This window comes from Haematobia irritans, unplaced genomic scaffold (assembly GCF_050003625.1).
Source record: "Haematobia irritans isolate KBUSLIRL unplaced genomic scaffold, ASM5000362v1 scaffold_6, whole genome shotgun sequence".
NCBI classification, from domain to species: Eukaryota; Metazoa; Arthropoda; class Insecta; order Diptera; family Muscidae; genus Haematobia; species Haematobia irritans.
In genome coordinates this window covers 484,327-496,804 of record NW_027445819.1, presented here as the reverse complement: position 1 = coordinate 496,804, position 12,478 = coordinate 484,327, and the positions used below count along the sequence as shown (strand labels likewise).

The 12,478-nt window shown below is 40.3% G+C and overlaps 1 protein-coding gene across 1 annotated transcript; it reads left to right on the top strand.

Annotated features, from left to right (window-relative positions):
• The first annotated feature begins 7,839 nt into the window (after positions 1 to 7,839).
• On the top strand, positions 7,840 to 8,250 carry LOC142242622 (histone H3). Its single transcript, XM_075314190.1, has one exon. It carries the CDS (start codon positions 7,840 to 7,842, stop codon positions 8,248 to 8,250), a length of 411 nt encoding a protein of 136 aa, XP_075170305.1.
• Positions 8,251 to 12,478: the final 4,228 nt, after the last annotated feature.

Here is a 12,478-nt window from a genome sequence, read left to right as displayed (position 1 = left end):
CGAACGAAAAGTATATAAAGAACTGACAACTAGTTAAACGCTATCATTAGTGTTTTGTGAAGTGAAGTGAAAAAGAAAAAAAAATTGAAACATGTCTGGACGCGGTAAAGGTGGCAAAGTTAAGGGAAAGGCAAAGTCTCGTTCCAATCGTGCTGGGCTTCAATTCCCCGTCGGTCGTATTCATCGTCTTTTGCGCAAAGGCAACTATGCTGAGCGTGTTGGTGCTGGAGCTCCAGTTTACTTGGCTGCTGTGATGGAATACTTGGCCGCTGAAGTTCTTGAATTGGCTGGTAACGCTGCTCGTGACAACAAAAAGACAAGAATTATCCCTCGTCACTTGCAATTGGCTATCCGTAATGACGAAGAATTGAACAAATTGTTGTCCGGTGTCACCATTGCTCAAGGTGGTGTATTGCCAAACATCCAAGCTGTTCTCTTGCCCAAGAAGACCGAAAAGAAGGCTTAAATTATCTACAAGAAAATGTAAATACAGACCATCGTATCTCTATCAAACAACAATCCGTCCTTTTCAGGACGACAAAACATTTTTAAAAAGAGAAAAAATATTTTCAAACAATATAATTTCATACATACTTTTTTTCAGTAACAATAAAATTTACTATAAAAAAATTATATGAAGATATATATACATATATTTAGTTTTCATCTGTTATGACATCGAAAAATTTCGTCACTTCATTTTTTCATTTTGTTCCTATCTAATGTCATTTATTCCTAATATCGAAAAACAACAAATTCCCACCAATTTCATTAAGAGAGCATTCGTTTTCTGAGCCGAAGTGTTTTTATTTTCATCTGTATCAACTCTGATTATTTACTACATATGTATCTTTTGTATGCTTTGGCAAAGCCGAAGTCTAGTAGGATCGTAAGTGTTCGTAACTTCTAGCGGGAAGTTGCAAATAGTTGATGACAGAGAAAGCTGTTTGTATCAATACATACATAACTGATTTCTGCAAAAAGAGAGTAAGAACGTCACGCAAAAGAACAAATAAATGACACTAGGATCGAGTACAGTGCAACATAGAATCATTTTCTTTGATTTCTGCAAAAAGAGAGTAAGAGAATCATAGAATCATTTTCTTTGGGGAATGGGACGAGAAATGACATATAGAGAATTGCATATATGTTTCGTATGTATTACATTCGTAGTGTTTTTCTTTTGTAGCGTATGTCATGTTTTTCAAGTGCCGACGGCAGAAAAATAGCATAGTAGTCGCCTTTGGTAAGTCCATACATAATTGTTTCATTGGGTTAGTAACAATGTTTTGCCGACGGCAAACCAAATGTTTGTAATTTTATTTAAACCAAGTAAATTTAAAATTTTATTATTAAAATAATTAAATAAATTTGTAACAAGATGATCTCTTTTGTAAATATATTTTGTGGTCCTGAAAAGGACCGATTGTTTTTGTATTAAAGTATTTAAATATTCTCCAAATAGCGTCAAGAAAATGTTTAACCGCCGAAACCGTACAAAGTGCGGCCTTGTCTCTTCAAAGCGTAGACGACATCCATAGCGGTGACGGTTTTACGCTTAGCATGTTCGGTGTAGGTGACAGCATCACGAATAACGTTTTCCAAAAACACCTTGAGGACACCACGGGTTTCTTCGTATATCAATCCAGAGATACGTTTTACACCGCCACGACGAGCCAAACGTCTGATTGCAGGCTTGGTAATACCTTGGATGTTATCACGCAACACTTTACGATGACGTTTAGCGCCACCTTTTCCCAAGCCTTTGCCACCTTTACCACGACCAGTCATTTTTCACTTTTAAATTTCACTTCACGAATGATGCACAAGAACTAATACTGTTCCGCAGTTTCAGTTCAGTTTTCAGTTTTTATTTCCCATGTCTCTTAAGAACTAATTTTACATTGTAATTTGTAATATAAGATTTTTGTGTGTTTTAAATACTTCTAGCATGTATAAAGTGACATTTTTCTAGAAATTCATATATTATCTGTCAAATTAAATAGCTACGTAAGACTAGCCCATTTACTACTTCGTTTCGCCAATATGACTTTCGTCTATCATTTTCTTCAATTTTCCCGTTAAAAAAGGGAGGAAAAAACCGGGATATCATTATTCTTTTTTTTGTTTGTTTCTATAACTAAGACTTAAGCTAAAAAGATATGTACACTATTTACACTATTTACAAAAAAAACACAAAAATAAAAGTAATAAAATAACATAAATGATATCAATTCAGGATAGTGAAATTTTATATACAAAAGAGGAGAAAGTACTTATCAAATGATCACGATAAGTTTATTGTGACAAACTGTACGAGTCACTTATCACATCAAACGACCCAAAACTTCTATTGTAAAAAATAAGCCTGCCCTCATCATCAAAAAGAAGGCCGTCTTCATCGAGGTAGACGAGGCTCATGGGCGCGAGGTGCCCCCCAGCCCCGAGAACCCGCTCATAATATTCCCTAGAAATGCAACATCGCCTAACTATCCCATTTGGATGTTCCGAAAGCCCTCTATGTCGCGCAATTGTCGAACTTACCATATACGCATCTACCCTGCCCAATCCACTTTTATCATATACCTCCTGATTCGGGGGTAGCCTATACACCCCCATTTGACGTGAGCCCACCAAACCGAGGCAGTGCCTGAGCATCCTCCTCTCCATCTGCCTTATCCTCTCCATCTGCCTGGATGATATCGCACTCCATGCCGCAAAACCGTAGGAGATCACAGGCCTCACAATAGTCTTGTATATGGTCATCTTTACTCGAACAGTGAGACCCCGACTCTGACCCATAACCTTACGCAGCGTCTGATATGCAGCCCTGCCTCTCCTGATCGCATCATCCACCTGACGCGTAAACGTGAAATTTTCCTGAAATCTAATTCCCAGATATTTCAACTCATCCCCATTTTGGATCACCTCCCCACCAATTTTAACGGAAGGAACAAAACGCATAGCATTTCTATAAATGCCAGCCCCCCTCGCCCTAAAAATTATGGAATTGCATTTCGACACATTCAACCGCAGTCTCCATTCTCCAAAATATCCATTGAGCTCAGCCAAGTATCTCTCTAATCTAGCCTGCGCAGCCCTCGCTCTAGCATGAGTAGACGCCACCAAAATGTCATCGGCATACGCTATAATTAGGACATCATCCGGGGGCTGGGGAATATCCGCCAGATAGAGGTTATAGAGGGTCGGGGCCAGGACCGAACCCTGAGGCACGCCTGCCAAAATATCCCGGGGCTGCGACATTACCCCACGAACGCAAACAGAGAGCCGCCTTCCACTTAGATAGTTCCTCAGCAGATCCGTCAAATGCGGGTGAAAACCATATGACTCGAGCTTCGTGATAAGGCCCATATGCCATACCGTGTCAAACGCTCTCTCAAAGTCGAGGCTGACCACCAGTGTCGCACTACGATTCGAGAAACCTTTTGACACCATATCAGTAAGCACCATAAGGGCATGCTCGGTGGATGTTCCGGCCCTAAAGCCCAGCTGAAAGTCCTTTATGACTCCTTCTGCATCAATATGATTCTCCATTCTGTCCAGAATTATAATCTCGAATAACTTCCCCAAGTTCGAGGTCAGTGAGATGGGCCTATATGACTTCGGATCGGTCGGATCCTTACCCGGTTTCAAAATAGGCACCACTATCGCCTCCTTCCATCCATCCGGGAAATAGCCGATGTTTAGGCAATGATTGAAGATAATAGCGAGATGTCCCCAAGTCCTATTATCCATTTTCCTAATTACAAAATTGGGAATTCTGTCTTTCCCCGCACTCTTCTTATTGCAAAGTCGTCTTAACTTCATTCCAATCTCCTCAGGTTTGACCAACCGAACCGGAGGTGCATCTGTCATTCCAATTGCCTCCCCATTTGCAAGGAAATGTTGACCAAAAAACAGCATCGGGGAATTTCTCCTCGTTGTCTCCTCATCCACTAATTCCTGTTCCCCAGAAAAGACTGAAGCAAGTGCTTCGGCCTTTTCTCGATCAGATGAAACTAGTCTACCATCACCATCCCTTATGTCACACATTTCTCTTCCAATCTTTGAACCAGTGAGTTTCCTCAAGTCCCTGAATAGATTGTTCCCATTTCTTATTTTCGATAGTATGCCGAAGTTTCTTTTCTCTTCAAGAAGTACAATTCTTTCCTTAATGATGATCCCAAGGAGCCGTATCTGCGTCCTCAGCAAACGAGCCCTATCGCTGTCATGTATTCTGAATAGTGTCCTCCGGAGGGTCTTTTTCTGTGCTATCAACGAGAGAATATCTGGCGAAAGTTTGAGCATTTTACCACCACTTGGTGTCACCTTCGGTATACTACCCTCCATTGCAGTATTTATAGCTCTGGTCAGAAAGTCCACTTGTTCATCAATTTCCATCTTTGTGCAGTTTCGGTCAATTGGTGGTGTCGCAGTAGCCAGGGTCGTGGCCAGGGAGTCATTAAAGACCCGTCTCCTCATCTTACTATAAATGTATATTTCAGATGGCACCTCTGTCTCAAGATTGCCGAACACAATATCCATTTCAACCGCCCTATGGTCCGAGTCATAGTCTAAAGTCCGTAACCCGTCAATAGTCTGTCTACCATTTTGCCCATCACTTAGTCCTACCCCTACTGTAGTCAAAAATATGTCAATAAAATTCGACCTGGTCGTGGGTTCCCTTGTTGGTCTAATTACCAATGTTGGGCTCATATCAAGCCACTCTCTTAAAGTCCTTCCTTTTAAATTTGTAGTAGTACCCCCCCAAGAGTAATGCCTAGCATTCAAATCACCCCCTATTATCGCATCGTCCGACCCAATTAAGTCTTCAAGTAAGTCCAGATCCTCCCGACATAATACCCCCCGGGGTCTACAATACAGTGACACAAAATAAATAATCCGATCCCTTGACCCTTTCACCTTAATAACTGTCCCCTCAATCTCCCTAAAACTAATTGAGACCCTTTCCCCTCGAATACTATTTCTAAGGCATATCGCCGTCCCACCTCCATTTTGTCCAGATCTGTTTTGTCGGAAAACCCTATACCCCTCCAAATCAAATTCACGACCATCTCTAAGTTTGTGTTCAGCAATCATGAGTACATCGGGCCGATGTCCCTTTACAAAAAGATGCAGATAGTGTCTTCTGACCATAGACACTATCGAATTCACATTTACAAATATACATTTAATGCTGTCCATCTCCGCGGAAGCTCCATAGGAGACCCACCATGGCCTGCATTCTCTCGTCATCACTTTCAAGTCGACTATACTCACTCCTGAAACGATCAATTCTTTTCATGCAAGTGAGAAAATCTGCTCCCAGGACTCTTTTGACCTCGTTGTCAAAACCACTCATGGCCATGTTTGCCCTCGACATTTCGTCCTCATCTCCATTTCTTCCGCGACGAACCTCCTCCCTTTGTCGAGGATTCATAAGCAAAAAATTTGATGGCATCACCTGTGGCCCTCTTGTCACTCCTGCATATGTCATTCCGTTTCTTCGTTGATTCATATTGTCTTGCGCACTATTTGTGGCCCTCCGTGCCCCAGTGCCTACAATACGCTCAGATCTGGCCATCTGCTCTGCTGTCTTCTTTTCCTTCATTCTTCGTAGAATTTCTAATCTCCTTGGGCATCTCTTATCACTGGCCACATGGCCCTCCACATTACAATTTGCACATCTAACGGGTTTTCCGACGGTCTGGACTATAGCTCCAGTGTCCGGATGTGTCGTGGTGATCATTTCATTATTTTCCCCTTTTCCCGGGATATCGCAATTTGCAGGTCCGTGAGACTGCCCGCATTTGACACAGCGAAATTCTAGATGGCAGTTTATAGATGAGTGGCCAAAACGTTGGCAGTTTCGGCATTGTAGAAGACCACCCTTCTTTGGCCTTGACATGTACACCCTGCATTGTATGATGTACTCCATCTTACGAAAGGCCTTGACGTCAGACCCCATCGACAACTGGATAAGCCACCTATCATTGTCCAAGTTCGTCAAAGTCTTAATTTCTATATCTAGCCCTTTGCCAAGTATAAAATCCCTGACCTCGTCTACCTCGTATGTTTTAGACAAACCATCTATTACTAATGTGTATGGCTTTCTGTTTTTTGGGGTGTACGTAAAAAATCTGTACATTTTCTCGATAAGCATACTACAAACCTTATCGTAATCATCTATCTGTACCATTTTCAGGCAAACCATATTCCTATTTGCAATTTTAATTGTAAAATGATTATGACCAATCAAATTCTTAATTCGGATACCTAATTCCCTGACATTGGCGTTATAAATTTTAATAACTGGAGGGCTAGTCTTACCTGTCTTTTTTCCTCCTCCGGTCTCATTTGATTTCTCTGGTGCAGGTCCAATATCATTTTGAGTCCTTTTCGGGATGGCTCCTTTGTTGATGTTGGCCTGTTGTCCATTCTGGTTTATGATATTTTTCCTGTTGACTCCTGTGACTGTCGTCAAGGTTGTTGTATCAGTTTGTATTTCCATGGGAGCCACCGGCGTTGTGACCTCCTCATTAATATTCGCCATATTGAAGCCTCCGGCTGCTTCAATAGTCATATTATTATTATTGTTAGTAGAAAATTTTCTACTTTCATCATAATGTTGCGTATTTTCTGGGCTATGAAAAGTGGCAACTCCCGTAAGATTTTGATTTGTCACCAAATATTTTTCCAACTCAGCTATTCTATCAAGCAGTTGCTTTCTTTCTTCTTGCAACTTCTCAATAGTATCTTGAAATTGCTGAAGAGCAAGATTCATTTTCATTGTCTCGTATGGTGAATCGTTATCATCACCTGTCTTCTTCTTTCTTTTTTTTCTTTGCTTCCTGTCCTTGACAGTTTGGAAGCCGTCAGAGTTGCACATAGTGGTGTCAGTATCACACTCACGTTCCTTGTTCATATTTAGTGCATGAGCACCCAAATTTATATTTGAAATAACTATGGCTTCCTCACGTCCACCATTGTTAATATTCAAATAATCTCGTCCATCTGCCCCAAGTTGCCCAACGGCTTCCTCACGTCCACCGCTGGCGCTCATACTTGAGGCCGTTGTATCAACCCTCCTTTGAGAGTCAATATTCAAAATTTTCAATTTTCTGCTGCCTCCTTTTCAATTCTCAAATTTTCATGTGATATGAAAATTTTCAAGATTTTTTCTGCCTACTATGCAAATCTCACTTTTTCAAATGAGTGACACCAATAGTCAGTATATTTGATGACTACTATTTCTTCTCAAAAGTTCAAGTAAGCAATCACAAAATTCACTCCGATCAGATTAATTTTGTTTCAAACTTCAGTTGATTAAATTTTGTTTCAAGCTAGTGTAGTGGAATACAAAAGCCGTCGGCAAAACATAAATTGTCAATTTTCAAAAAGCCGTCGGCAAAACAGCAGTTTGTGTCTATAGTTCTTTTAGTTTCTTTTTGGCACTTTATATTTGCACTGTGAACACTATAGTGGACTGGCACCTTTACCACGACCAGTCATTTTTCACTTTTAAATTTCACTTCACGAATGATGCACAAGAACTAATAATGTTCCGCAGCCTATGCGCTTCTATTTATACAAAAATTCCTTGAAATGCTTACTAATATTAATAACACGATCTACCCTCGGGTTCGTTCGTGTATACTTCGTGTATATACAGGCAGCTGTAAGATACAATATTTCAATCTTTCCCCACACACACCCTTAACTAACAGTTTGCGCGCTCAATTTTTCTATAAATATGCGCGTTCATGCTCGGCACACAAGTAATAACGTTTTGACAGTGTTTGTGTTCATATCTTGTGAAGTGAAGAATTAAAGTGAAAAATGGCTCGTACTAAGCAAACTGCCCGTAAATCTACCGGTGGCAAAGCCCCTCGTAAGCAATTGGCTACTAAAGCTGCTCGTAAGAGTGCCCCAGCCACCGGCGGTGTCAAGAAGCCCCATCGTTTCCGCCCTGGTACCGTTGCTTTGCGTGAAATCCGTCGTTACCAAAAGAGCACAGAATTGTTGATCCGCAAATTGCCTTTCCAACGTTTGGTTCGTGAAATTGCCCAAGATTTCAAAACTGACTTGCGTTTCCAGAGTTCTGCTGTCATGGCCTTGCAAGAAGCTAGCGAAGCCTACTTGGTTGGTCTATTCGAAGATACCAACTTGTGCGCTATCCATGCTAAGCGTGTCACCATCATGCCTAAGGATATCCAATTGGCCAGACGTATTCGTGGAGAACGTGCTTAAATTTTTGACATATTAAAAGCCAACTTTTTTTACAAAAACAATCGGTCCTTTTCAGGACCACAATATTTTTATAAAAAGAGAAAAAATTTTTTCAATACTTTACAGTTGACAAGAATTTATTCTTAATTATTTGATATCAATAAAATATATTGCATTTGTGTTTTTTTTTTTGTATTAGGTTGGATATGAAGGGAATGTTGATATATGATGTAGATTTTGCTTTCCAATGGTTTTACATTTTTTCGTACTCATTCACAATTTATTTTCTATTAATTTATTTTTTCAAAAGAAGAAAAGATATAAGTAGGAGGATTTGTTTCTTATTTTCATCTAATGCTACATTCAATGCGGCAAACATTTTATGAAATATTTTCTAACCCTAATCTAAATCGGAGATGGTTTTTGAATTTTCTAGGGTGTTTATTGTTTATATATTTCCTAAAGTCGTTAGACTTAAATTTATTCCATCTGTTGTTATAATTCTTTTAGTTTTTTTTTTGCGAAATTTTATATCAAAAATAGCCAATTACTTTACTTCTTAAAATTTGGCTAGAGGTGGTATATCAGCTATGGCAAATTTTTATTCATAGTATTTCGATTTAAAATTTTGTTAAAATGGTATTATAATCCGACATGTATTTTTTCTACGATGTTTTAATATTTTTCATATATACATTTCATTTCTTTTGCAAATATTTTAATTTTATGGTTTCAACTATATTCAACATTGTTAACATCGCTGTACATGATATACCACACCTTCACGATTATTTTAACTTTTCGTTACAATTTGACACTTTTTATTATTAATGTTATATTTTAGTAGAAATTTGTGATTTCTATTATATTTTTGAATGAAAATTTCCTAAAACATTTTCACTTTTGAGCTTTCAAATTAATTTGCAGAAAAACTTTTATTCATGGAAAATATCCCAATATGATGAATTCCACTGTCATAGACGACATAATATAATTGAATATTTTACCATGAAAACTATGCAAAATGTATAATTTTTTCGTATTTTTTTAAAGAAAACATATCAAGATTCCCTATAATTTTTTTATTTTATACAATTTTCAATAAAAATAGTAAAATTTATATAATTTAGTTGGAAATTTATGATGACACTTTTATAAACTTTCAACTCAAAAGATTATAATACTCTAGCCCTTCAATATTATTAATTGAAATCCTTTTTGTCATTAAGGTGGATATCTCTACTAGAGAAATGTGATAAATTCCAATTAAATATATTTACTATGTCATCATAAATTTAATTATTCTATCAAAACTTTTGTGAAAAAATTTATTCTCTTCCACACAAGAATTCACAAAATTTCGTAGCTGACTACTATGTACTTCTCATAATTCCGATGTACCCAAGAATAGCTAGGTTGAACGGTAAAAATCATATATAATAAACGTACACGCGTGTTAGTGTATATTAGTGCTTGAAGTGAATCAAAGTGAAAAACAAAAACATGTCTGACGCCGCCGTAGTTGAAGCCACCGCATCTCTAACCGCAGGTAGCGGAGACATGGAAATGGATATTGAGTACGACTTCGAGGTCACACACGATGGCGATACTGTACACGTCAAGAAGAAGCATTTTGACGGCATGGTTGCTCAACTGGCTGAATGCCGGAAAGCCATAAAGGAGAATGTCATCTGCCACCGTATCATCCAACGAATGGAAGCGCAGATGAATGCAATGAGCGAGGAGATAAGCCGATTGAAGGCTACTGGTGGCACAACGCCGGTGCACCAGCCCGGGTGCAAGAAGCCAATGCCCGGGGAGAAGAAGAAGGAAGAAGTGAAGGCAACGCCGGCCTCACAAGAAAAAGATGAAGGTAATCAGTGGACCACCGTCACCAAGAAGAAGGCCAAAAGGAAGGCCGTGGTACTATACGCTGGCCCTGTAATCGATGGAAAGACGCCGGAAGAGGCAAAAAGATCGAGGAAGTTGGAGAATGAAAACGAAAATAACGTGAGTAGAGTGAAAAATAGTGAAAAAAGTGTGAACAGTGTTTCGAAGACGGACAATCGCGAGTGTGAAGCTAGGGAAAAACGCGAGTCGACGGAGAAACGCGGAAAAAGTGAAAAAGTGCCGATCGTGAAAATTTATAACACGAATATTCGCGAGTTCGGTGAAAACCTAAAAACGTTGCTAGGCCATGACAAATTTACTTTGTCATTGCTCGGGCGTAATGGAGCTAGTGTTCGGGTCTCGACTTTAGAAGAGCATTCTGCTATTTTAAAGTTGATTAAGGAAAAGGCTATCTCTGCGATAACCTATTCCCCGAAAGGACAGGCTCACTCGGTCGTGATAGAGGGCTTGTCGTCATCGTTTAGCGATGGTGATGTGAAGAGTGCATTATGTGCTCTTCCCATTAACATCATTATCAAACGCGTCGTGAATCTAGGTGAAGGCAAATGGCTTATTCACCTAGATAAAGAATCGGATATCGTCGCGTTATACGGTGTGGAAAGATTGCTAAGCCATCGTGTCTACGTGAGAAAAGACACGAAGAAGGGCTTGACGCAATGCTTCAATTGCCAGAGGTACGGACATACCGCGAACGGTTGCAACATGCCTTACAGGTGTGTTAAGTGCGCGGGCGACCATGGTGCCGGTAAATGCACCATACCTAAGGGCGTTTCGAAACCGCGCGTCGTGGCTGTTAGGGACAGTAAGACAGGTGCGGTTAGTATGCAGCCTGAGTTCGTGCTCAGGTGTGCAAATTGTGGAGTGAGCGGTCACTCGGCAAATTCAAAGAATTGCCCTTACAGGCAATCTTTAATGGCTAAGCAGGCTGAGGGGAAAATCCCAAAGCCAGCCTCTACAGCCAACGCACGTGTTGCGGTCATAAAGGACAGCAACACAGGTAGGTCAGGTAGTAACAACGTTCGCGCGGGAATTTCCTACTCGACCGCGGTAAAACCACGTGCAGCTGCAGCTGTTACCACAGGTAACAGAGGTAGCAACGCCTCGTCGACCCTTACATCGACAGCTGGCTTGTTTGCCACTTTTGATGAAAAGTGTCGCGAGGCGTTTGGCAAGGATTTCCTTGCCTGTGCAAGTGTGTTGCGTCGACGTATGGATGACGTAAGAGCATTAATCACGAAAGGGGACATCTGCGGCGCTATGATGTCTGTTGTCGATTCTTTATGCGATGTCTAGGGAAATGAAAATAATCTTTGCAAATGTCAATTCAGTGGTATCACGACTGAAGAGACATTATCTAAAATTATTTTTAGATAGGCATTGTCCTGATGTCATGCTTATGGCCGAACATAAGCTGAATTCAGGACACGTGTTTGATATGGATGGGTATTCGATATATACCCAGATTAGGCGCGAACGCTCAGGGGGCGGTACGGCCGTGTTAGTTAGAGATTCGATTAAAAGCGAACGATTTGAAATAGAGTTAGGTTCGATAGAGGGAACGTGTGTAAAGATACATAGAATGGACGGTAACCATCTCTATGTTATCTCGTTATATTGTGCGCCAAATGCAAATTTCGTTGCATCAGATTTGGACACAATCGCATCATTGGCATCAGCCAATGATGTGGTCGTCGCGGCTGACCTCAATGCCAGAAATGTTGACTGGGGAGGAAGCACGACATGCGCTAGAGGCCGGTTAATTAGGGATTTTCTGTTGGGTTGTCCTGATTTGGGGATAATTCCAACAGAAGGACCAACAAGAATCGGTAGGAGCACCAGCTCTTTTATCGATATTTGTATGGCATCTGCTGGAATAATTGTTCCCAATGCCAATGGTCAAATTAGGACGTTAGACTATGAGTCTGACCATAGAGCCCTAGAGATTATTATCTCTAGTGGCGAAACGGTTGATAGGGAACGCGAATTAATTTATAATTTTCGGCGTATGGATAGGCGACGTTTTAATCGGTCGTTAAATAGGGCATTAGAGGGTTGTCAGCTGCCAGTGGATCGAAATGCGACTTGCTCAGAAATTGATGCTTGCATTGATACTATGGGCGAGGCATTTCGTGAAGCAATGGATGCATCTATTCCCAAGATTCGTCCTGGGAATAGAGGCCCAAAACAGCTGCCACCTCATGTCCTCGAGGTGATCGCTCGAAAGAAGAGGCTGAGAAGAACTCTTCATAGAACGACTAATCCTTTGAGGTATGATATACTCAAAGCGGAAATTCGCGAACTAGATTCGGTGATTAGTTCGGCTATTAGGGACTATGAA